Genomic DNA, 23,164 nt, shown 5'->3' on the forward strand with positions numbered 1-23,164 from the left:
ACCTTTGTTGAATTACCTTTTCAACATCTTGTTTCTTTGAGGTTTATTTTTAACTGGATTCAGAACGGGATTCCATCAATAACATTTTAAGATGTTAAAGAATAAAACACTTGTCTTGTCACTGACTGAATATTAATCTTTATTTACTCTCATTGTTGATCCTCTGTTGAACAGAAGTCCTTTCTTGGTTACGCAGCCGTTTTTCACACAGACAAAACCAAATTCTGCTTCTTGCACAGTTTCCATTGTCTCACACATCATTACTCATTTTCAAGTGTTTTTACCTGAGGCATCTACAAACTTGAAAATCAGCAGATCTCGATGCGTCTGCAGCTGTTTTTACTTTAACTGCATCGCACCAGGGAGACGCGCTCACACTTCCTTATTGTCTCATTAACACAGCTTTCCATTTCTCCGCAGAGGATCCGCACAAAACGTCTAAATGACTTTATTCAGATAAATAAATAAATATTTTTGGGAGATTTCAGTCGAGAACGTGAAGCGATACCGCTGACTAAAATGATCCATTGTTATCCAACGGAGCTTTTGGAGCAAGGGGAACTTTCTGTCATTGGAAACCATCAGGGCACAAAAAACATGCTGGTTTCATGTTTCTGCTTCATTCCCACTCGAATTTCTAACAGCACAAAAGTCACAATGATAAAAATCAGAACGCTGAAATATTCTGAAAACAATTTTGGTTTGTTTTTGTGCCATTTTAAACACACTTTAAACAAAAAGGCACTTTTTAAATTGTCCTGGAGGTGTTCTCATTTTACTGAAACTGTTTTAGGGGAAATAAACGTTTTGTATTTCTTTTTTTCTTCTGCACCAAAATTCAGTGCAGAACGAAGCTCACATTTTCCCTCTTAATACCAGATATAAGTAGTTCAGGACCAGAGTTAGGTTATTCAGGCTTGAATTTATGATATATTTAAATATTTTTTGAAAATATACAGCTCAAAAAACACATTTAATTATCTCATTATCTCGTTAAGCCACTGGTGGCCCCTGATTTTTCTAATCAGGGGCCACCATTTACACAGAGGAGCCAATTATATGTCCAACATCCCTGCACAGTTATTGGTTCAGGAAGATGCACATTTAAGTCATTGAAATAAAGCACAGTGTGAACTTAATATGACAAAAATGTCATATTGTTAGTAAGTCACTAGTTTATTTAAAAGAAGAGAATATTACTGACAGGACAGGGGCACTTCAGGGGCCGATCAGATTTCAGCTGGGGCCAGAGCCCCCTTGGCCCTGCCTCTGGAAGCGCCCCTGCTGTAATCTCTGTCAGCTTTCTATAATGAAAATGATGACATTTATAGATGTTATTAACGATTAAAGATCATTGTAATCCTGTTAATCTGTGCAGTTTGTTTGCTTTCATACTCAGAAGCGTTTAAACACGAGGACCAGGGGCTAAAAGAGTCATTTTTCCCTTAACTACAGCTGCAAATATGAAATATAATACATGTGTTTTGTCACATGTGGACGTTTCGCTGTGGAGCGAGCTGCGGGGACCCGGCTCCGGACGCGCTGACGCCCCTCCTGCCTCGCTGCTGCTGCCCGGGTCGCGTAAAGAGGAGAAAAAGGCGCATGTGTGGATGTGATGCGAGTTGAGCCGCATCCAGACGCACTGGCCGCCGCTGGCTAATGCCCCCCCCCCCTCTACTCCCTCTCTCCCTCTCTCCCTCTCTCCCCTCCACTCCACAACCCACCACCACCACCACCACCCCCACTCCCCCTCATCATCTTGGTGGTGGTGTGCGCAAAAACCTCCAGCGCCGGACGGACGGACGCAGCTTTGACGGCAGCGAACACGCGCGGCTCTGCGGGAGGGGAACCATCCAGGAGACAGAGAGAACAGCCACCGGAGGAGCAGACATGGATATTTAACGGACACATACAAATCATTCTTTTTGTGTTTTTGTGGGGGTTTTTTTCCTCCGACCCCGTGATGTTGCTTTTGCCCCGGGCGTGTTAATGAACCCTGCTCCCTCGATGTCTCTCATCAGTTTATAACCGAAACAAAATGAGGATTTCTTCTGGCGACTGGTTCCTGTTGATGTTCTCGGGCTTGTGGGGGCTGACGATGGGAGCTTTCCCGAGCAGCGTTCAGATCGGTGAGTGTGAGCCGTGGATGGATGATGGGAGCGGGGGGCTGTGGACTGTCCTGTGTCCCCGGCACTACTCAAAGTGGACACTGCTCATTTCTATTTGTCTTTTCTCCTCTTTTGAAATCACACTCATGCAGGATGTGCGTGTCTGACACTCTCACATGCGTGCACACACACACACATGCCTAATGCGCGTTGTATCTGCAGGCTAGAGTGTGTATCCCGGTGCAATCCGCCACTGCAGCAGATCAGAGCAGCAAAGTGTGTGTGCGTGTGTGTGTGCGTGTGTGTGTGTGTGTGTTCCCTGTGCAGGCTGCCTGTGCATTGACTGCTGTTAACACTCTCGCAGACCCAGGTCCTGGCTCTTCCATGCACGCTCCCACAGGCCTTACACACAGCATCAGTTTCCTCCTCTTCTTCCTCTTCTTCTTCTTCTTCTTCTTTTCTTCTTCTTCTTCTATTTGCATCCAACAACTTCACAGTGTTTGTCATTGGAGGGAATAAAGGTGAAGGATGGGCGGCTGGTTTCACTGCTGGAGGAGGCACAGTGACTTGATTTAAGGGCAGGGAATGAGAACAGGAGCAAACTGTGACCTCCAGTTGTTGATCATCACAGCCCCCTGTGCCCCCCCCCCCCTGAAAAATCAATGATGAGAGAAGCAGCCACTCATGCTTTCCCCTGTAAAAAAAAAAAAATCAAACGTCTGAAATATTTTTATTTCTGGAATGAAATCTTGACTCGTCAGTGGGTTTACCCTCCACTGCACCCCCCCGGCTCGTGCACAGCGGAGCCGAGGCACATCAGAATCGAGTCAGGCTGATGAAAAATGACAAGCTGTTCAAATGATTCCCCTTGTCCTTTTATATCAATGTGATACTCGAATCCTCCCCGGTCCCTCCAGCGGGGTCAGAGGTCAGGGTCTGTTACAGAACAGCACCCCCCGGAACTGAGGACACTTGAGCTGCTGGGCGGGGATTTAAAAGTACATGTGTGCAGCTGCCGTGCCATCGTGTCCGACGTTCTACTGATCGTTCGCTGCTGATTTAGGCGAAAAGAAAAACTGGTGTGGAAGCATTTTAGCTCGCTGCCATTTCAAATACAGCTGCCTCATTCATTTTATTATAATTATAACCAGGTCTCATTATTGTTGGGCTGCCAGGATCGTTGCCTGACAGCCAAACATTGATCCACTCGCTGTGTCGTCACACGCTGACCTCTGAGGGTAGAAATCCGCACTGTGCCAGTGTGTCCCGAACCCATCAGACCTCGTTTCACACTTTACATTTACAGTTGGGAGCAGCAGCCTCTCACGTCTCTGCAGTCAACACTCGGCCTGTTTCAAATAATTGTGGCTGAAAAATCAACACTGATTATCACCGGGAAATTTGCTGTGCAGACGAGCGTGCAGCACGAAAAACAAGAGCACAAACACAGACATGGCAAACAGGCTGCGCCTCAGATTATCTCACCAACATGTGAACATGCACAGAGACGACGTTCCATTCATTCTGTTCAGGGTCAACAGCAAAGAGCAGAATGAAATAAATATAAACATTCCCAGACACATTTTAGTCTATTAGCAAATTCACCTTTAACATGAACCAGGCTTTGGAAAAATTACATTTTCTGAAAGAGCCTGAAGCTTTTGTCTCTTATAAAGATGATATATATATATATATATGTTTGTTAGATCTTTAGGTCGTTTTCCAGCATTAACACTGACCTTGTCAGGACCATAGACCTCATGGGAACCAAAGCTCGGTCCTACAGAGGCAAGATGCAAATTTTTAGCCTGTAGTTTAGTTTTGGGGTGAATTGTGGTTTGGTTAATGTTTGGCCTTGGTATGAAATGATCCTGGTTAAGGTTAGAGATAAGGTTTTGGTTATAGGCTGTTCACAATGAATGGAAGTCAATGCAAAGTCCTAATAAGGATAGCTCTGCAGACTTTATGTGTGTGTGGGGGGGTGTACTTATATCTTTGTGAGGTCCAGCTTGACTATCAGACCTTGTGGATCGAGGACATTTTGGCTGATTCTTACGTCTCATGGCTGAAAGAATTACACATTATTCACCAATTTGACCAAACAAAAGCAGCAGCACACATATGAATTAGGTTTTTCCAAATTAAAGTCAATTAAATCAATTGTCTTGATATAAATAGTTAATCTTGATCTGAGGAAGCTTGATTAAATCGTGTTGCATTTTCCTTCTACCTCTGCCAAGAAGCTTATGTTTTCATTGTTGTTTGTCTGTGTGGTCGATTGTTTGCTCGTCTGGTTTTTTCTACTGAACGGATTTCCACGAAAGTTGGACCAAAAAAAGATCCCATTCAGTTCTGGACTGACAAAGAGGCAGATTCAGGGTGTTGACGTTTCCATTTTCCCCAATTTCCCAGGGAATCATTTGTGTATCTTGATGAAAAAATTAAGCTCATTAAGACGGCTGATATCGCTGACTGTGAAATTTGCTGCAGCTTTATTGAATTCAAGGAGAATGTATGAGCTCTAGTGTGTTAGAAGTAGGTTTGTCTTAGGGTTATGGGTAAAGGTTGGGTTTAGGCAATTAGCTGTGATGGTTATGGTTATGGTTAGGGGGTTAGGGGATACAGGGTCCAACACCACTGCTGCTAATTGGTGAGGCCACATACATGTTGTCCTACAAGAATAAAACTGTTGCATGATACAAAGTCAACAAACAGCTTTACCTTCTGTTCCTCACGTTACCGTCTATGACGTAGAACCCAAACATCTTCCACACGCTTTAGTGTCTTAACAGTTCGATTATGAACTTATCCCCCTATGTTCCAATTAATGTTGGAATCGGTTAAATTACTGAGGCCAGGTACGTCAGCTCCATCCACACCAGACTCTTGTTTTGGTCAAACCCATATGGCATCATTTTGTTTCCAGTAAGAAAATAGATTAAATCCTCTTGTCCTGGAAATTAATTAAATAAGTCTGAAATGTGCCGAGGGCATCCCCCCTGAGTGGGAGCCAACATGGACAAACTGTTCACACCGTTCTTTAACACTTCCCGTGAGCATTTGGTAGCAAGTGTGAGTCAATGGGACATTTAACCATCACACTGAAAACGATGTGAAAATCCTCCATTAGCGCTGTGGACGTGTGGGTTTGTGTGAGCGCGCTTCATTAAAGAGTCGAATATTCAGAAGTTTACCTTTTTTTTTAAAGAGGTCAGGCATGAAAAGAACACAGTGGCATTTTGCTTTAAATGACATTTACAGTCTCATCCCGAGAAACTCGAGCCTCCAGTTAGATTTTGAAATGTGAAACAAACTGCTCTCAACTTCAAACCCCTCTGACATTTTCACCACCGAGAGCAGCTCGGCCCAGATGTACGGACCAGGAGAGAAAAGGAAGAAAAGGAAACCAAGAGCACAGACTCGTATGAAACTCTGACTCTCTTTGGAGTCAGTCAGTTTAATATCAGTGATTTTCCCTTCCTGCATTAAGTTGAAATGAAGGTGGTTTGCATGTTAAACAGACTTCACCCTTCACACGGCCTAGTGGTGCTTGACAGGCTATGAGATGCTATAAGGCTGAAGTGACAGCAGTAGGATATTGGAAAAGGGATTTATCAGAACAATAGTGGACTTTCATTACATTTCATATATTGTCCAGTCACTTGTATCCACGTATAATATGATGGAGGTTCTTCTGTGACCATTAAAACAAAGCACATGCTTTACCAAGGTTTTCTTTCCACCTTGTGAAGATGCACCTCCTGTGATGGACCCTAACTCGGCCCCGGAGATTATTGGAATAATCCTGTTTAAATCGATCCTAAATAAAAACTATAATAGTTATAGGATTTATCCTTTTTCAGCGGAAAGCAAAGTCATCTGTCTTCCACCAAAGTTTCATTACATGTGACCAAAAATGTGGTTTAGTGTTGTGGTGATAGCAGAGAAAAATGGACACTAAAACCAAAAAATACACCTGGTTCAAATAACATTGTGAAGTGTTAAGAAATGTTTTTATTTTTAATACTTTGCAGTTTAGGTCACTAACCCCGCCTCCTCCATTTTAGCAGATGGGACTTGAACCAAACTAAAAAGCCAAAGTACATGTGTTAGTTGTTATCACACTGTTGTTTGTTCAAATGTTCATTTTAAGTTTGATTTAATTAGTTATTTGATGCTATGAAAATGTAGTGAAACGCTGAATGACTCACGAGGATGTGGAGAGGTGTCGTCCATCTTTATTTAGAGTCTATGTTTTTACCAAATTATAATATTGCCATCTTTATTATAATATTAACTGCCTAAATTTGACCGTACCAAGAAACATTAAGGCCTACATAAATAATGCTTCTAAATATTCTCCTATAGACACTTTCATTACTCTTATATTCTTAAATATCTATGATCAAATGGATATATTTTATATCTGGATCTCAGCTTTTTTCAGTAAATGAACCTTGCTCAGACGTGTCCTTGCACCTAAGTGAGGACACACTGAAGCTTATATGATCCTTGTGAGCGAACACTCACTGTAATTCCAGTCTTTGCCTTACAGGCAGTGACAGAAAGCGTCTGTGGTTCAGTTGTTCTCTCCTGTCAGGACGTCAGGGAGGCTCCAGGTGCTCTGCAGCCGGATGATGTATAAGAATCACACTTGTGATGAGTTTCATTCTCATGACGACGATATTCAAACATACAGTGATGATTAATAACTCGACCATGAAATGAATGAAGCGGGTAATGAGAGTGTCCGTTTTTTGTAAGTACACGGGAATTAAACCCACAACCAGCTGAACTCACCATGTTCCCCAGCTTCATCTCTCCAGGCTCATCCAGTGCTTGAAATTATGAAGTTTTCACAAAACAACAGAACCATATTGCAGTTTAGCAAAACATGATTGTCACCACACTCAAAGTGAACAATCAGCGTTTTGGTCTAACCCTGGATTGTGTACGTGTTCCATAACGTCTCAATCTCACATTCTCAGATTGTGGTGAGATTGCTTCTGTGGTTTTCTTCCTCTGTGCAAGTCAACAATAATTGAACCGTCTGTGTTGAGGTTAAACAAGTGGATGAGAGAGAGAGAGAGAGAGAGAGAGAGTGTGAGGTGGTTTCTTCCTCCTCCTCCTCCTCCTCACTCGTTCAGGCTCCTTATCAGACCTGTGTTTCTCCTCTGCTCAGGTGGTCTGTTCATCAGAAACACCGATCAGGAGTACACCGCCTTCCGTCTGGCGATCTTCCTGCACAACACCAGCCCGAACGCCTCGGAAGCCCCGTTCAACCTGGTGCCTCACGTGGACAACATCGAGACGGCCAACAGCTTCGCCGTCACCAACGCCTGTAAGTCCATCCCCTGTTGTCTTCGTCTTCGTGTTTGTGATGGTTTGGGTCCATGTGTGCTGGTTGAAACAGTGTCTATGAATGTGGAGAATGGCAAAAAAAGACAAATAACTGTGGGACTGGGAAAATTTGCCAGTTATTTAACTCCACTTCAACCTTACCGTGCTTGGTTGGACGGCTCTATGAACGTGAATGAAACAGAAACCACAGAAACTTTGAGATCTGACTGTCTGCGTGGACAGTAAAAACATTATGGACCATAGCATGTGGCAAATAGCCCTGCACACACCGAGTTAGAGATTTCTGATGTTAATATGAGAAGTGTAAAAGAAATTTGGCTCATTATGAAACTGTGGCAGGGCACATTAGAATATGGCAGGCTGCCACAGTCTAGATAATGAATTGTAAACATGGCTGTTTGTTTACGGATGAAGTAATAAGATGTAGGTGTATTTTTTAACTTTGGAGAAGAGGAGGTTTCCCTTTGCTTCCTGCCCTTATGCTAAGCTAGGCTAACCACATCCTGACTCCATCTTTGTATCCAACACACAGGTATGGGATTGATCTCAGTCCTTTAACGTCAAACCCAGACAGAATGAACATAATGTCCAAAGAAACTTAAATGAGCATTAAATTATTGTTCATTTAACAGCTGCATGTTGTCTTGTTTAGTGTGTGTGTGTGTGTGGGGGGGGGGCTGCATGCACATATAGCACATGTATATAAGTGTGTTTGTGTGTTTGTGTCTGTGAGCATCGGCTGGTTCACATCTGATCCGAGCAAAGCTGCACACACACACATGCATGAACACAGACAGGCAACAATCACACACATTGCAGTGGTTAAATCTTCTAATGGTAGTGGGTGTGTGTTTTAGTGTGTGTCTGTTTGTGTCTGAGTGTGTGTGTGTGTGAGCGAGCAGGGGGGGGGGGGGGGTGGGGGCTCCTGCAAAGACCATAAAACACTGCAGCCTGATGTCTTCTGCTATCTCTAGTGTGATCTGGTGTTAGAAAAATCAATGGCTAAATTAAGCAGAGAATGAAGTGCTGTTGTGTTTGTTTGGTAATGGACGGTGTGTGTGTGTGTGTGTGTGTGTGTGTGTGTGTGTGTGTGTGTGTGTGTGTGTGTGTGTGTGTGTGTGCACGCGTGTGTGTGATGTCACCATGAGACAGACTGGGACATTTTCTCATTTTGTGATCACATGAGGATAATAAGTGTCTCATAAAGTCTTGCATTTTAATTCAGCCAATTTCCCTCCTTAAATTTATCCTTGACCTTCAAATTTCACAAGAGGTTTTCAATGTAACATTAGAATTCAGAGAGACGCAGACGGAGAACATGTTTAACCAATTTCCACTCATCTTAACAACTATACAGATTTACTTTAGTTTTTACATCTCTGACTAACTATTCTTCTTCCTCTCGTCCGAATGAATTTGACTCATCTGTCCCTTTTACCTCCCTTAGTTTCTTTTCCTCTGAGTTACGATGACAAATCCGATTAATACATATCTTCTATTTGATTGTTGTAGTATTTCATTCAAGCTCTGTTAGAGTTTCTTGAATCACAGCTCTTCTCTATGGCTGCACCATCACACACAGAGATTTCACTTTCTGCAACGTTATCCAGTCGATATCGTGGGGAAACCTTGAAAGTTTGGAAACTTATGCTTTTATAAGCAAAATTGACGTATCTGCGAGCTCTCGGTTATAAACGACCTCCAAGATGAAGTTACCGTAGATGAAGTCGCATTGATCTCTGTGGGGAAATGAGTGGTGCCAGCAGCAGATAGAAGAATAATGCAGCGGGAAAATAGAAAAGTAGGTTATGAGTGCAAGGATAGAATATACGATGAGCAATCAAAACTGTTGCAGCATGTATATGTACATATGTACTGTGACAAATAGAGCAACATATTTAAGGTGGACTGCAGGAAAGGACATCAATATTAATGTGGTCCTAGTTTAGAAATACCCTCATATTAATATGTTCGAACAATGGTTCAGATCGAAGCCAGTATTTAGTGTTTGAGTATTTTTTCTCAGGTATTGAAGTGAAGACTGGTATAATAAAAGTTGTAAAATATAGTTTTCTCTTGTATTTTTACCTACAAGGTCACAGACGTTTTAAGTCATTGTGTCACTACCGACCCTGAGACGAGGCGGTGAGACAGGAAACGGCCGTTAGCAATAAGAAGAGAGCGCCCTGTAGTCGAGGGCGGCGTCTAAACTGTATATTTCCAGGGAACAGAAGGAACTATGGGATTTTTCTCCTCTAGTCTAATGGCTGCACAGTCACAGGAAGCGAGACTGCAGCCCATTGATTGGCCGAGCCAAATCAGAGCAGAATTACATGAGCCAATCAATGGCTCTGATAGCTCAGGGCCAGCGGGAAATCTGAGATCGAAGCACATCGCTTGTTTTCAACCCCCCCCCCCCCTACTCCCTCCCCAGTTTTACATTTCCCTGTGTCTTTTTATCTTTTTCCCTCTCAGTTCCTGCTTCGCCGCGTTATCAAAGGCCCTGAGATAATGGTTATGAATTGGCGATATTGCTGTGTGACGTTTAAGGGCAGAGTATACATTTGGGGAAAGGGAGATGAGAGACGGAGCTCATTTGTAAAAAGAGATTAGGCCATTCAGCCGCTCGCCGCGCCTCTGTCAGGGAGGCTGATGGGAATAATTGCAGGGAGGACGGGGACAAATGGCGTCGTATGTTCCCTTTGTCAGTCATAATCATTCCGTGGACCCAGACCCTGTGATAAATCTGCTGCACTTTTTTTTTTTTGATTAACTGTAGCTGTTAATTATTCACAGAGGAAGGTTAGCGGTGTTACTACTAATAAAAATTATCTCGTTGGTTATCTCACACCTCTGAAAGGCCCCACAGTCTGCAGTTTGAGCGTCAGTATCAATTAAAAGATGACACATAGGTGTAATTTCCATTAACACTGGTCGAGACATTTGTTAGTCTGCTTCTCAGCGGGGGTTTGAAGGTATTTATGGAGACGTATGAAGATTACACGTCTTTCACAAAACAGATATTCCAAGATTTGTTGATGCATTAACAATTTTTTTCTCTAAAACATTGAGCAGATTCTTAAATATCATGTTTTACCCTTGATGAGCTTTCAAAAAAGAATGAAATTTATTAAAGAAACTAAACATGTTTTCACGTGTCATGAAAAACACATCACTGTCTTCCAGCGTAACTTTGATTCCAGTATAGGAGGTCATGTCATATTCTAAATTGTAGATATGTGGATAATACTTTATAGTTGAATGAGTCCATGTTAATTAACACGTGGCCTCTTTTAGAATCCAGATAACAAAGTGCTCCACCAGGCAGCAGTTAAAACAAATGAGTCATAAAATCATCAGATTTAATTAAAACAAATTAAAATGCATCAGGAAACGCTTTCTGATAACTGGGACTGAAAAGAAACGACTGAGTCAGCCGACCTGAGACTGTAAATACACTGAGTGCCCCCCCCCCACCCCCCCACCCCCTGGTTTTCATTAAAAACAAATGACAGGAAACAGGAAGAGAAAACAACCAGCAGTGAATCATTAGCCGTGTCTCCAACGCCTGACGACCTGATGCACTGTCTCCAGTAACTAATGAAAACACGTCAATAATCCGTGATACTCTGTCGGACATGTTGCTCCATTAAGATGAACACGCCCACTGGTAATTTACACTGACCCGCTGCAGCAGATGCTCACCAGAGCAGCACATGAACATTATTCCACAGCTTCTTGGTTTTTTTTGGTGAACTCAACCCGAGCCTGACGTTTTTTTGCCCGATTTCAGGATTGAAGTGTAAAAAATGATGCCGATCCAATGTGACCAAACCCGAATATCAATTTTTGGCATCCACACGCTACTGTGAGTTACTGAACCTTAACAAATAGAGTTAACAACAACATATTTGTGAGCTTTCTGAGAGATGTACATCTTCTGTAGGGACCAATGTAGCAGTCGAGCGTAACAAATAACAAGTTAAAGGTTTATTTCTGACAAATTCCAATAGGATGCATGGAGTTAATGTAAAAAAGGTACATTTCTTTTTTCTACTTGTGTCTTATTTGTGGTACTTGCGACAGAAGGGAAGCAGGATTTGTTCTCGTTCATCCGTTAAACCGACGTCTGACACACGAGAGGATCAGATTTGATTTGCTGCGTTTTGAACGAGGTCGTCGGGTCCAAACTGTGACACAGTTGTTCCAGATGTGGCCGGAGGAGGAACGTCACCTGTGGGAAGTCATGTGTTTCAGCGTCAACCCCCAATGACGCATCACTTGCATTTAATTCAACTGACGCTGACTTTTTCCCTTTTTGCAGCGCGCTCATAATGAGTCCTGTGTGCAGACTGTTTGCAGATTTCAACCTTTTTGTTCAGCAATTATTTTGGGTAAATTTGATATTAAGCAAGAAAATCCCTGTGTGTCACATGTGCAGTAAAATGAGCCAAAGCGACAGACTGTCTTGTTTATTATGAAGCATTGAGCCAACATGGGGATGATTTCATGGATCTCTGCCTGGCTGTCAAGGTGCCATTGCTGGTGATGTGAGCAAGTTCAGGACAGTCGGTGAGTCTGTGTTGTGTGTGTTTGTGTGTGTGTGTTTGTGTGTTTGTTCCTCGGATGTGAGGATTCGTCCTCTGTGAACTCTGGAAGTCAATGAGACCATCTGACAACAACCTGTGTACGAGGGCGGAGTTCAACTTCACCTGTGAAACTTAAAAGACAACTAGAGGCATTGTAACCAAAGTAATACTTAATATCCTGTGATGTCTCCACTGAGGATGTTTTACCTCGACTATGAGTTTCCAGGAATCATCTCTGATCTCACAATGAAGTGAAATGAAAATGAGGAGAACAACTGAAAGGAGAAGTGTTGTTCCTTGATGACACGTTGAGTTTACTCCTCTGGATCTACTTAGAGGAACAGTTCACGAGCTGAGCATGAATCAGTAGGAGGTCACCTCCAGGCTCGTTGTTCAGCATATTTCATAAAACACAAACACAGTCATAAAATAGATCCACATGTTGGTCTCCGTGTTCCCAAATCTACTGCTGAAGGTTGGAAAATGTAAAAGTCACACTAATGACACCAAGTAGAACCCGACCTCAGCCACATATCAATCACCACAGTCACGTTTCTTTGTCAGAAGAGTTTGACAATATCTCAGGAATCATACATAGGACAATATATTGGATTTGGAAATGTTTCACTCCCTTTTGGGTCGATTACCTTTGCCAATGAGGTCATCTCTTCATCCCCGTGCATTTATATTTATATTGGCTTGTTTGACTGAAAGCAGGATTACACACATTACCACGGAACTAGGTGGAAGGATGTGTTATGGGCAGATCCAGGAATATCTTTTTTCCCACTTTCTTTAACATTGTGAGATAGTGATTTTGATGAGAATTTCCCAGGGAGTAATTCATGGATCTTGATGAAAAAAAATCAGGCACATTTAGGGGACTGATATCTATGTGTGTGTGAAATTTTGTGCAGCTTGATTGGATTTAAAGGGACTGTTGAGCCTCGGCGGAGGTACGTGCTCTGCTTCTAGTTTTAAAAGCATTTGAACCAATGACCTGCAGTGAATGAGCAGATTATTTTAGTGTTTTTTAATTTGAAAAAGCCAAAATGAGATCCACCAAAAGTCACGTATATTGATTCCATAAGTTTGGAAAGACAATGTGGAGATGGTTTAATAAATGAGCAGATTAAACTGAGAATCAAACGTAGTGAGCAGCATAACGATGAAGGAGCTGGAAAATAGGATATTGAATAATTCCACCTCTGGGCGATGGAGAAAGGGGGTTTTGATCGCTGTGTGTAATCAAGGTCCACAGTTTGTAGGGAAGTGAGTATCAGATCTGCTTTGCTTTCATTATAAACTCCAGATTAAATGAGTATTAACTACCATGAAGGAATAAAACGAAATGAAAACTGATCCCTTTGCAGTATAGCAGCAGACTTCTCCGCGGTGCGTCTACGTGTGTGTTTTCCTCTGCGGTTCATTCACCCAGCTGATCCTCACTCCTCTGTTTCATGGTAACCTCTTAACCGTGCAGCCAGACAAAGGTTGAAAAAGAAGCGTGGGGGGTGGTACAGGGGGTTAATTTGACCTCCTACGTGCCGCCCCTGCCTTCGCCTTCATTGAAACAGTGACACCTTAATCTGCATTGAGTCATTTATATTCAGCGTGGCACTCTGACTCACTCCAGATCCAGATAGCGAGCAGCCTGTGCTCTTATATGCACTCATGCCGCATAGGAGACGCCGTGTTTCTCGCTGCAGCTCGCACGTGAACACATGCCTTCCTTCCCCGTCCGTCCTTGAGGACGACAGAGCTCTCCCATTTGAGGTTTCTACGCGTGCCCGTGTGTGTGTCTGCGGGCACGCACGCAAATAATCTGGCTGCGCTGCATGTTAGTCCTCTTTAAGTCTATTATCTCTCCCTCCATGGGCTCCATTCAGAGGGGCTCTTTGCTCTGTAGTGCTGCCCTTTAAATGGCTGCCCGTGCCCCTCATTTGTCTGAGGATTCTTCTTCTGAAGCGGGAGGGGGAATATACAGGCCTTTTGGGCTATGCACATATATATATACGTGTATGTGTGTGTAATGGCTGGTGTTGGGAGAAAAAAGGGATGGGGGGGAAAGGGGGGGGGGGCTGCTAATGAGAGATTAATGTGCCGGAGCAGGGAGGAAGATGGAGGAGGGAGGGGTGAGGAGATGTGGGGGGTAAAAAGAAGAGAGGACGAAAGGGGAAAAGGGAATTTCTGTTAAGATTCATTATCGTGGTGAAAGGTAAAAATGTAAGATGTGAGTAACCTGCTCCCGTGGATCTGAGCTGTTTTCATGTCCTCACAAGGCGGAAGATGACTTTTCTTTCTTCTTCTTTTCCATCGGTAACTCGTCCCTGGAATGTGTGTGTGTGTGTGTGTGTGTGTGTGTGTGACGGCAGCATGTTAGTCAGAGGACGAGGTTGAGCGCAGTCAAGACGTTCTGATGAAAAGTGCCCTCTGCATCACCGTGTGTGTTGCAGGCAAAATGCAAGGACGTCCAACAAAAGAGTCGACTCTGCAGTAAGAGGAACGGCTCCGTCCTCTCGTCCCTCACGTCACAGGCTGCAGAGGTGGCAGCTGTCAAGGTTTCTACACCAGTGGAAACCACAGACATACAACATATCATTAGACATGTTCATTTACTGTAATAGTAAAAAGACAAGTTAACATCTTAGAGGTAATTTTAAAGTATCCACATGTATTAAATGTCTGAATGAGCCATTTTGGATTCTTGCCTCCACAATCAAATGAGGTTTACTGTAGTTTTCATCTTTGCGTTGCACCCAACAAAATCCCAACAGTCCTTAAATGAAAGCAGAAATATTATCTGTAATTAGCAGCACAGAAGTGATGCCTTAGTGTACAAGTACAGAACCTTATATATAATTGAAATGCCGATTTTATCCACGACTCTTTACCTCCCAGCACCTCCTCCCTCCTGACCTGTGCACGTGTGTCAGAGGAGGTCACACAGGTCAACAGAGACTTGTGATCAGAAACAGTTTTCCCCACAGAATTAGATTCTATATGTGTCGGGTGAGCGATTAGACCTGATTATTGTGAACATGTGCACCTGAATGACACAGAGAGTGCAACAATCAGCTGCCTGCAGAGGGCAATCAATAATAATCATAATAATAATGGTAGTCGTAAAAGTAATGATAATAATACACTTGACTTGTACAGCACTTTTCATACAAGAAATGCAGCTCAAGGTGCTTAACATACAATAAAGATAAAAATAGAAACATGTTCAAATGTAATTCAAATAAGAAGAGAACAGATTTTAAGAAACATAGGAACATGTTAAAATGACATTAAAAAAAGAAAGAAAAGAAATATAAGAAATGCATAAATATATAAAAGAAAGAAAGTGATAAAACAGATATAAAAGTGCAGGAGTGCGGACGATTGTAAGATCTAGTCAAAGGCTGAAGAAAAGCGAAAATGTTTAACGTCAGTGGATGTTGCGCCGGGCAAAGAGCGCTGCTCACAAGCAACGGCACCGAAACACCAAATTAAAGATCGTTATTATCAGAAGTGTAAAAAGAAATTCACATCATTATGCATAGAGACAAATTAGACGATGACGGGCCGCCACAGTCTGATTAATGAGAATCAGTGCAGTGTTAAAAGTGAAAGTGATTCTTCAGATGCTGTTTTCTTTATTGAACTGTTACTCGTCTGTCGAGCAGCAGAGTTAAAAATTACTTTCTAACCATTTTCAGCTTCGTGTAAATCAACAGTTCTTGTTTGGACGTCTTGTGAGATCAGGAGAAGCTTCTTGTGAATCACAAACTTCAAAATGTTTTTATATAAAAAAATATATACGTAAATGGAGATAATTGCGAAAGGGCTCACTTAGAGTTTCTGGCCTTCAAGGGTGGGACCCAAAAAACGTTTGACTGATATTTATCCGTGTTGGGAAGAAAATATTGCTCATGTTTATCAGACATCATTAAAAGAGGCTCATGATGAATATGATCGTCTCTGAACTCAACCAGAGGATTAATGCTTTGAGTCTGAATGTGGAAATATCATAAAACGGCCTGTTGACTGAAGCAGCAGCTTCTGGAACTCAAAGTAATTTTAGAGACACATGCTCAGCACACATTTGTAAACACTCGCCCTCTATGTAGAGAACTATATTTTATCTTCTGTTGTTTTCTTAATGAAAAACAGCAGAAGTGTCTTAAAGCTGCAGTGAAACTCTCCAGCTGCTTCCATATTAACGTCCTCTCTCATTTGTCGTGAAGTATCGGACGTTGAGACGCCATCAGGGCTGTGAAGCGGCCTCACCACCTTCCTGCTCAATTAAAAATCTATTTCAGGATGCGAGGATGTTCTGATGGATTTTCTCCAAACTAGGACGGGAAGTTGTGCCTCTTAATCATTTAAAGATTTCTTTTTTTTTATTTATTTTAGTCTTTTTTTAAATGCATCTTTTTGCAGAGTCACTGAGGGAGAATAAAAGAGTTCCCAGCACGTGGTAAACAAGTGCGTAATTAGTCGTAAGGTAGCTTTTGTCGTTATTAGGGACGATTTTCCTCTGTGTAATATGACATCTTTTATTTATTCTTGTTTCATGATTAAAGAAAAAGTCAGGAGGGACTAGAATTTTTATTTAAAGGTAATTTGCCGAGCTCACCTTTGTTAACCTTCACCTGAGGAAGACGGTTTGTCCACGTCTTCTTCTGCAGATAATTTCCAGCCAGCACCTGCAGAGAGTTTGATGACGCCTGCTGGTGATTGCCTGGACATTAAAACCTCACATAAAATCTAATTAGTCAAGCAAAAATCATGGTAAGGTGAAGTGCACTGTCATTTTTTAACGGTCGAAGAGTCTCACTCTCTCTCTCTCTCCTTCGATAATGTTGTTTTATAATTTATCGATGGTGTCGTTACTCTAACGGCTGAGACTAAAACGTAAAGGGCTGGATGGTGCTGAGAGTAAACACCTTCGTGAATGTGTCCGCCGACCTTTGGAGAAGGTGGAGAGATGCAGCGTTGTTTAAACCCGAGGTTAACAGTGCTCATATTGAAATTCATGGTGCTGCACCTATTGTTTATCTATCTAATAATTCCAGAAATGTCTACATGGAACACATATCTCCATGACATGTGTATTGTTGAGGGCAAAAGGAAGTAAAGAGTTGAATTTGGAGGAATTTTGGACATTTAATAGTTGAATAAAATAAATAAACCAAACTTTGAATTAACCAGTGAACAGAACTTTGTGCAGCAGCCGCTCTTCACTTGCTGTTGCTCACTTCTACAGTTTCAAATCTGCAACAGCATCAAACGAACAGCTCATAACAAACAGCTCAATCCCTGGATCCGCTCTCACCTTCACATTCCAGATCAATCACAGTGTGAAACTGGTGTGAATGTCATTACAAATTACATTATGAATATGTCGGACACGGGGCCTTCTAACCTGATGACGGGGGGGTGGGGGATGTTCCCAAAGTTATTGGATCGTTTCACAAGCAGAGGAGGCAGCTGAGGTTTGACATGAGAGTCGACTTTCCTGGGATTTTGTCCCGATGGTGGCGCTGGAGGAAATGGTTCATCCTCTGGGGAGTAGGAATGTGCTGAGTGGAGTTAGCAGCTTCCTGCTCGTTGTAGTTCTTGGATCGAAAGTGAAATATGAAGGATAAAACAAACTATCTATCAATGAAATCCTAAATATTTAAACCAACTTCCAGTGGATTCAGGTAAATAGATTGAGCAGAATCATGGAATAGTTGTGTTTGACCTTTGATAGAATGCATATTATGCAGTTTGATTTAATCACATAGTCTTTATTGAGTTTGTCTGTTTGTAGGAATCCACCTGAGTGTCCCGCTGTATAATCTCTTATTTTCTCACACAAAAATGTAAAAACCAACAAACATCTGCACATAAAACGGTTCAAAAGCTTCTTCTGTGCAAAGCTGCGACCTTCCAACAACCGTATCAGTCATCTGCTAATATCAACACTGTTCATGCAACATTAACGCTAATGAAACCCTGACGGATCGAGGAGAATTGCTCCGCGAGACAGAGATGCCCGGAATATCTAAAGAGACTGAGGGAAATAACAGCAGGTCTGCTCTGGGATCGCAGCGGATAAGTCGTGTGAATTCACAGATGGGTTTTAACAGGAACACACTCTGGCCAGGGGAGTTGTCCTCACATGCTGCAGGACGCTGTTACAGCTCACATACGTACTGCACGCAGGACGAGGCGCTATCACGTCTTTTTAAACCACAGGAAGTAGCTGCAGCGCTGCGATCCTCAGAGGTTCCTTTGGTTCTGTAGAGGAAGTCGACCTAAGAGACGCAAGGACGTGTAAAAAGTTAAAAGACCTTCACGATGAAAGAGATCGATGAAAATAAATGTAAGCAGTCTCGTAACTCAGGACATTTTGACTTCATTTCTTCATTCATGTCTTTATCTTATTCTGAAGAGGTTCTTTATACTTTTAAACTCCCACAATGAAACTTTTGAAAGAAGGAATGACGAGTTAAATTCAACACTTTCCTCAATGTCTCATCTCAGTTTTTATTTTCCGTGTACTTCTCTTCTTAGTTCGTATTGTCCAGCACTTTGTGGTTGTTTAAAATATGCTTTATGATATTTATGATGTTGAAATCTATGAGTTTAGACATTTTTTTGTCGATTATGCAGAACTTCCTTTAAATGTATTTGTTATAAAAAGTCGTGTGTAGGATTGTTTGGTCAGCGGAATCCCTCCTATGTCTAAAAAAAGATTACTTTCCAACGAGTATGATTCCAGCTTTAATTCTCCTCTTTGGTTCATGTACTCTACATGTTCTTGCTTTAATGAAACAGTGAAACCTGAAGTCTCAGCAGTTCTTTCCTCCCACATAATGAGATAATTCAGCATCATCAGCCTGATGTCAGGACCCCATGTGCTGCTCTGAAGAGCGTGAACACAAACACGTCTGCAGCTGTAATGAGTGGGCGTGTCTATACAATGAGCAGGTCTCTCTTTAATGGTTTGTGTTTCCAGTGAGAGTTGAGGAGCTCTGATGGAGAAACCCTTCGAGGGGCCGTGTTCATTAGCCGCTGGCTTCATTAGTTGGAGGTCAAAGGGTCAAACTCCCAGTGAGTGGCCCCAGGAGGAGGAGAGGGGGGGGGGGGGTCCTGACCGGACTTCCCTCTGGCACACGTCGACGACCTTTTCACCTTTGACCCCCCACCTCCTCCATGACGATCGAGACGAGCCAGATGGTGTCGCTCAATCCGGAGCTGACGTTTGTACGACTTCATTTTGAGAAAATCATCAGGAAAGATCCAGCTCAGATCAAAACATAGAATCTGAATGTAACATCCTCACGTTGTTTCTGCTCCGTCCTGCTTCACGTGTCGGTTTCCCGTCTTAGAAAGTCATCTTTTTCTCGTCTTTGGTTAAACAGCCGCAGTCGTCGTGCCATCATTCCTCCTCAGTCATTTTTCGGTGTGTTATATTATTCCACAGATATGTTTTGCACATCCATTGTCAGCCGTCACACATTCCCACTGTCGCCTGTAACTCGGCATTCACACATTCACACTTCAGTGAGGCAGCACTTGTAAACGCTGTAAAGGCAGAAAGTGACAGTCGGATCACAGTCGCCCTCGTTGCACAATAACAGAAAACATTTGTTTGTTTTTTTTAAATCAATTTTTTACTTTCCTCTGGAAATCGCTTTGCACATTATGTCTGGCTGCGTTTCTGTATATCCTTGTTTTTTCTATTTGCAGTTTTCCTGTCGTGATTTTCTTTTATTTACAGCTTTTTACTCTAACTGGTGTCGTCAAACTGGGGAAGCTGTTCTCTCCATTGCTTGTGTTATTAAACATATTTTGTTCATAAGTTTACATCACTTTTGATTATTTAATCAGGTTGTCACAGTGAGATCGAGATCTTTTTTCAGGAGAGACCCAAGAAGAAAACAATATTCATAGTCAGACAACTACACATTTATGAACAACACATGTAAAAGTCATAATTAAACTCTCAAGAGTCATTAAAGTCAAGTTTCAAAATGTTTATATACGGAGAATCATGTTTTGACCAAAAAGGATTCTACCTATTAAAGTGGCTGTGTTGAGTTTTCTTGAAAAAAACACAAATTAGGTCGTTTTTAAATATAAGTTATGTCCATAAGTAGATGTTATTTTTATATTTTTATTTAAAAAAAAATGTTTACATGACTGTCGTCCAGTGGTTAGCATCAGCAGCTAGAAGGTTCTGGGTTCAAGCCCCATGGTGTTTCACTGTGGAGTTCTCTCTCTCTGCTTCCTCTCACAGTCCAAACACATGCAGCCTGCGTTAATTGGAGACTCTAAATGCCCGTAGGTGTGAATGGTTGTTTGTCTCTATCTGTGATGGACTGTCAACATGTCCGTCCCTCGCCCAGTGTCAGCTGGGACTGGCTCCACCCCCCCCCCCCCCCTTCGACCTGTAAAAGGAAAAGCAGTATAGCTAATGGATTGATGGACATTCTTTAAATCCTTGTTCGCTGGACAGTCCTCTTCCGTGTCTTAGTTGACAGGAGTTATCGGCACCAACTGTTGATCAGTGTAAAAGGTGACATGACTGATACTGTGACACCAAAATTAGAAGGACGCCCATGAACCTGTTAAAAAACAGGGCTATTGACTCCTCCTCCATTGCCAGTAGAGGAGTTTACCCCCCAGTGAATCACGTTTGACATCACAAACATCGCTGTCTTGCATCTTGTCTGATACGAGGACAAAAATCTCCACAGTCCAGAACTCCAACTTAAAGAAATGAGCACGTTCACCTGGGTTTCATGTTTCTATCACTGCCAATCTGAGCCTTTAAAAACCATTGTCTGCTGATTGTGTCCATTCTCATTGCAGACAAAAGCCAGATATAAGCGGAAACGTGCACAAAAATGTTTTTTTTCATGAGCTTGTGTCCGTTTGTGTTCATGATACAAACTAAAACACTTTATCAAAACTCCACATATTTTCTGCTAGAAGCTTTTTACTTCTAACATTTAGGGTTTAATAAAAAGAACATGGATACAGGTCTGGAGATACATCGATAAGCTACGTCTCTAAAGGCAGACGTACGATAAATGATGAAATACAGCTCCCACCCTCCACACTAACACACAGACACACACACGCACACACACACACACACACACACACACACACACAAACACACACACGACCTTTCACCCTGTGCTACTACTGCTTTGTCTAATGATGGAACTATTATTAGAGGGGATCATTACTAGTTATCAATGCGTGTGAGTGTGTGTGTGTGTGTGTTTGTGTTATTGTGCTGTTGTGTGGCCTCACCATTTCGACTCTCTCCAGCAGGCTAAGAGAGAAGAGCCTGTGATTGCAGCGTGATTGGCCAATTATTGCACTTTCATCACACCAGATACACCGTCTCCCCGTGGTTGCTGGTCATGGGGGGGGGGGGGGGGGGGGGGGGGGGGGGGGAGTGGATGAGCCGATTCCGAGGAGTTGTGTTTTTTTTTTGCTGCTGTGTATAGAAGCTTAATAACTCTCAAACGATGGGGCTGATGAGTGTGATTCAGCTCGGGACGCTCACGGCGCGAGAAGCCAACAGAGAGGAAGTTGTTCTGGCAAACTAAGGACCTGAAGAGGGTCAGATTGTAAAATAAGCTTCTACACAATGAAGTAATGAAACCTGCTGCTCGTCACACAAACACAAATGTAGTGATTGTGGAGATTAACTACTCATCAAACCACTTGTTTACTCTAATTCCCAACAATCAAAACTGATTCAACAGACAAATGCACAAGGGTTTGAGGTTAGCACATCCAAAGTTTCCATAGTTACCACTGGCAAATCAACCCTGGCTCCTATAAATTACATTTTCATATGTATATAATTGGCATTGAGGTTTTATAGAAAATGTAAAAACTCAGAGAAGAGGCTCTTGTGCTGTTCTTTATCGACAGAGGTGGATTTACCCCGTCGGGACATTTTCCAAACCAACCACTTAGCCGTCATCTTTGAAGTTGACGTCCTCTTGTAAAACATCTTCACCTTGAAAAACCAACAAACACAAAACAACCAAACTTGAAAGATGAGATTTATGAACGCTGTAATGTCGATTTGTAACGGGAAGCGTCCGTGAGTGTCCTTCACGCTGCGGATGAAACGGGGCGAGGGGGGGATTGTGGTCTAGGTTAAATATGAAAATAAAAAACAAATTAAATTAATTGAATCATGCCTCCGAGCGTGTCCAGTGTTTAAACTCAAACCACAATTGTTTCTCAGCCAAAGAGGTTTAGGAGTAAAAACCATAGGAGACTGCATCAGGTGCATCTTCTACACATGATGTTTTCCTCATGTTTTTCATACAAGTTCTTTTTCCACTGGTCAAAAAACCCACTGACATTTGGCTTTTGTCTGCACTGGGAATGAAAATATTCTGTGTTCACTCTCTGGTCAAATGTCTCTGCAGCAGACACAGGTTTTCTATCACCTCCGGCTCCGATAGGCAGTGACGGAAACATGACAGCCGCACCAACGCGTTAATTTCTTTTCACTCATCATTTTGGCAGTTTTATCTGGCTCAGTGTGTTAACATGCATTGGACTCCTGGGCTTTGGCACATTGATAGACAAGAAGGTTTGTTTGTATGTCTTTGGAACAACGTGCAAACAAATTAAGGATTGTCTACAGATGTGTAGTCACTGTCAGCCATTCTCCACTGATACGTCACCTGGTTGGGTGGGCAACACATGTACTTAGGCCTGAGTCCTCTGCAGCGGCTCTGACTCGGCTCTGACTCGGCTCTGACTCTTCCCTTTGCTCGTCTTCCCTGCTCTCGTTCCCCATTTCCCACAGACTCAAGTCCATCGATAAAGGGATAAACTCAATTCTATTCTGATCTATTTTAACAAAAGAGAAACTGTAACTCACGTGCGTGTACGAGCGTCACATGAGTAAAACCTGGCTATGTTATAATAGCAGTAGCTAGAAGCAGGAGAGTCATTCGCAGTAGCTACAAGCGTTTCACCCCATAACATTTTCCCCTCCTGCAGTAATGTTGCTGTGGGTTATACAATACCGATGCCTCCTTCTCTCTCTGTGCACACAGATGCACATTCACACAGCTGACG

General features: G+C 42.5%; 1 protein-coding gene across 5 annotated transcripts in view; it reads left to right on the top strand.

Moving 5' to 3' along the window:
• Positions 1 to 1,676: 1,676 nt before the first annotated feature.
• gria4b (glutamate receptor, ionotropic, AMPA 4b) overlaps positions 1,677 to 23,164 on the top strand; it is a 100,073-nt gene continuing 78,585 nt past the window's right edge. For 2 of the 5 annotated variants that reach the window (XM_034607054.1, XM_034607055.1), the window contains exons 1-2: positions 1,682 to 2,129; positions 7,291 to 7,449. In XM_034607054.1, the coding sequence (XP_034462945.1) occupies positions 2,039 to 2,129; positions 7,291 to 7,449 (250 nt within the window). In that variant the 5' untranslated portion in view covers positions 1,682 to 2,038. Of the gene's footprint in view, positions 2,130 to 7,290; positions 7,450 to 23,164 lie in introns of all 5 variants that reach the window. The other 3 variants (XR_004616101.1, XR_004616100.1, XM_034607053.1) reach the window with 3 other exon arrangements.

The sequence above is a fragment of the Hippoglossus hippoglossus genome, chromosome 14 (assembly GCF_009819705.1).
Source record: "Hippoglossus hippoglossus isolate fHipHip1 chromosome 14, fHipHip1.pri, whole genome shotgun sequence".
NCBI classification, from domain to species: domain Eukaryota; kingdom Metazoa; phylum Chordata; class Actinopteri; order Pleuronectiformes; family Pleuronectidae; genus Hippoglossus; species Hippoglossus hippoglossus.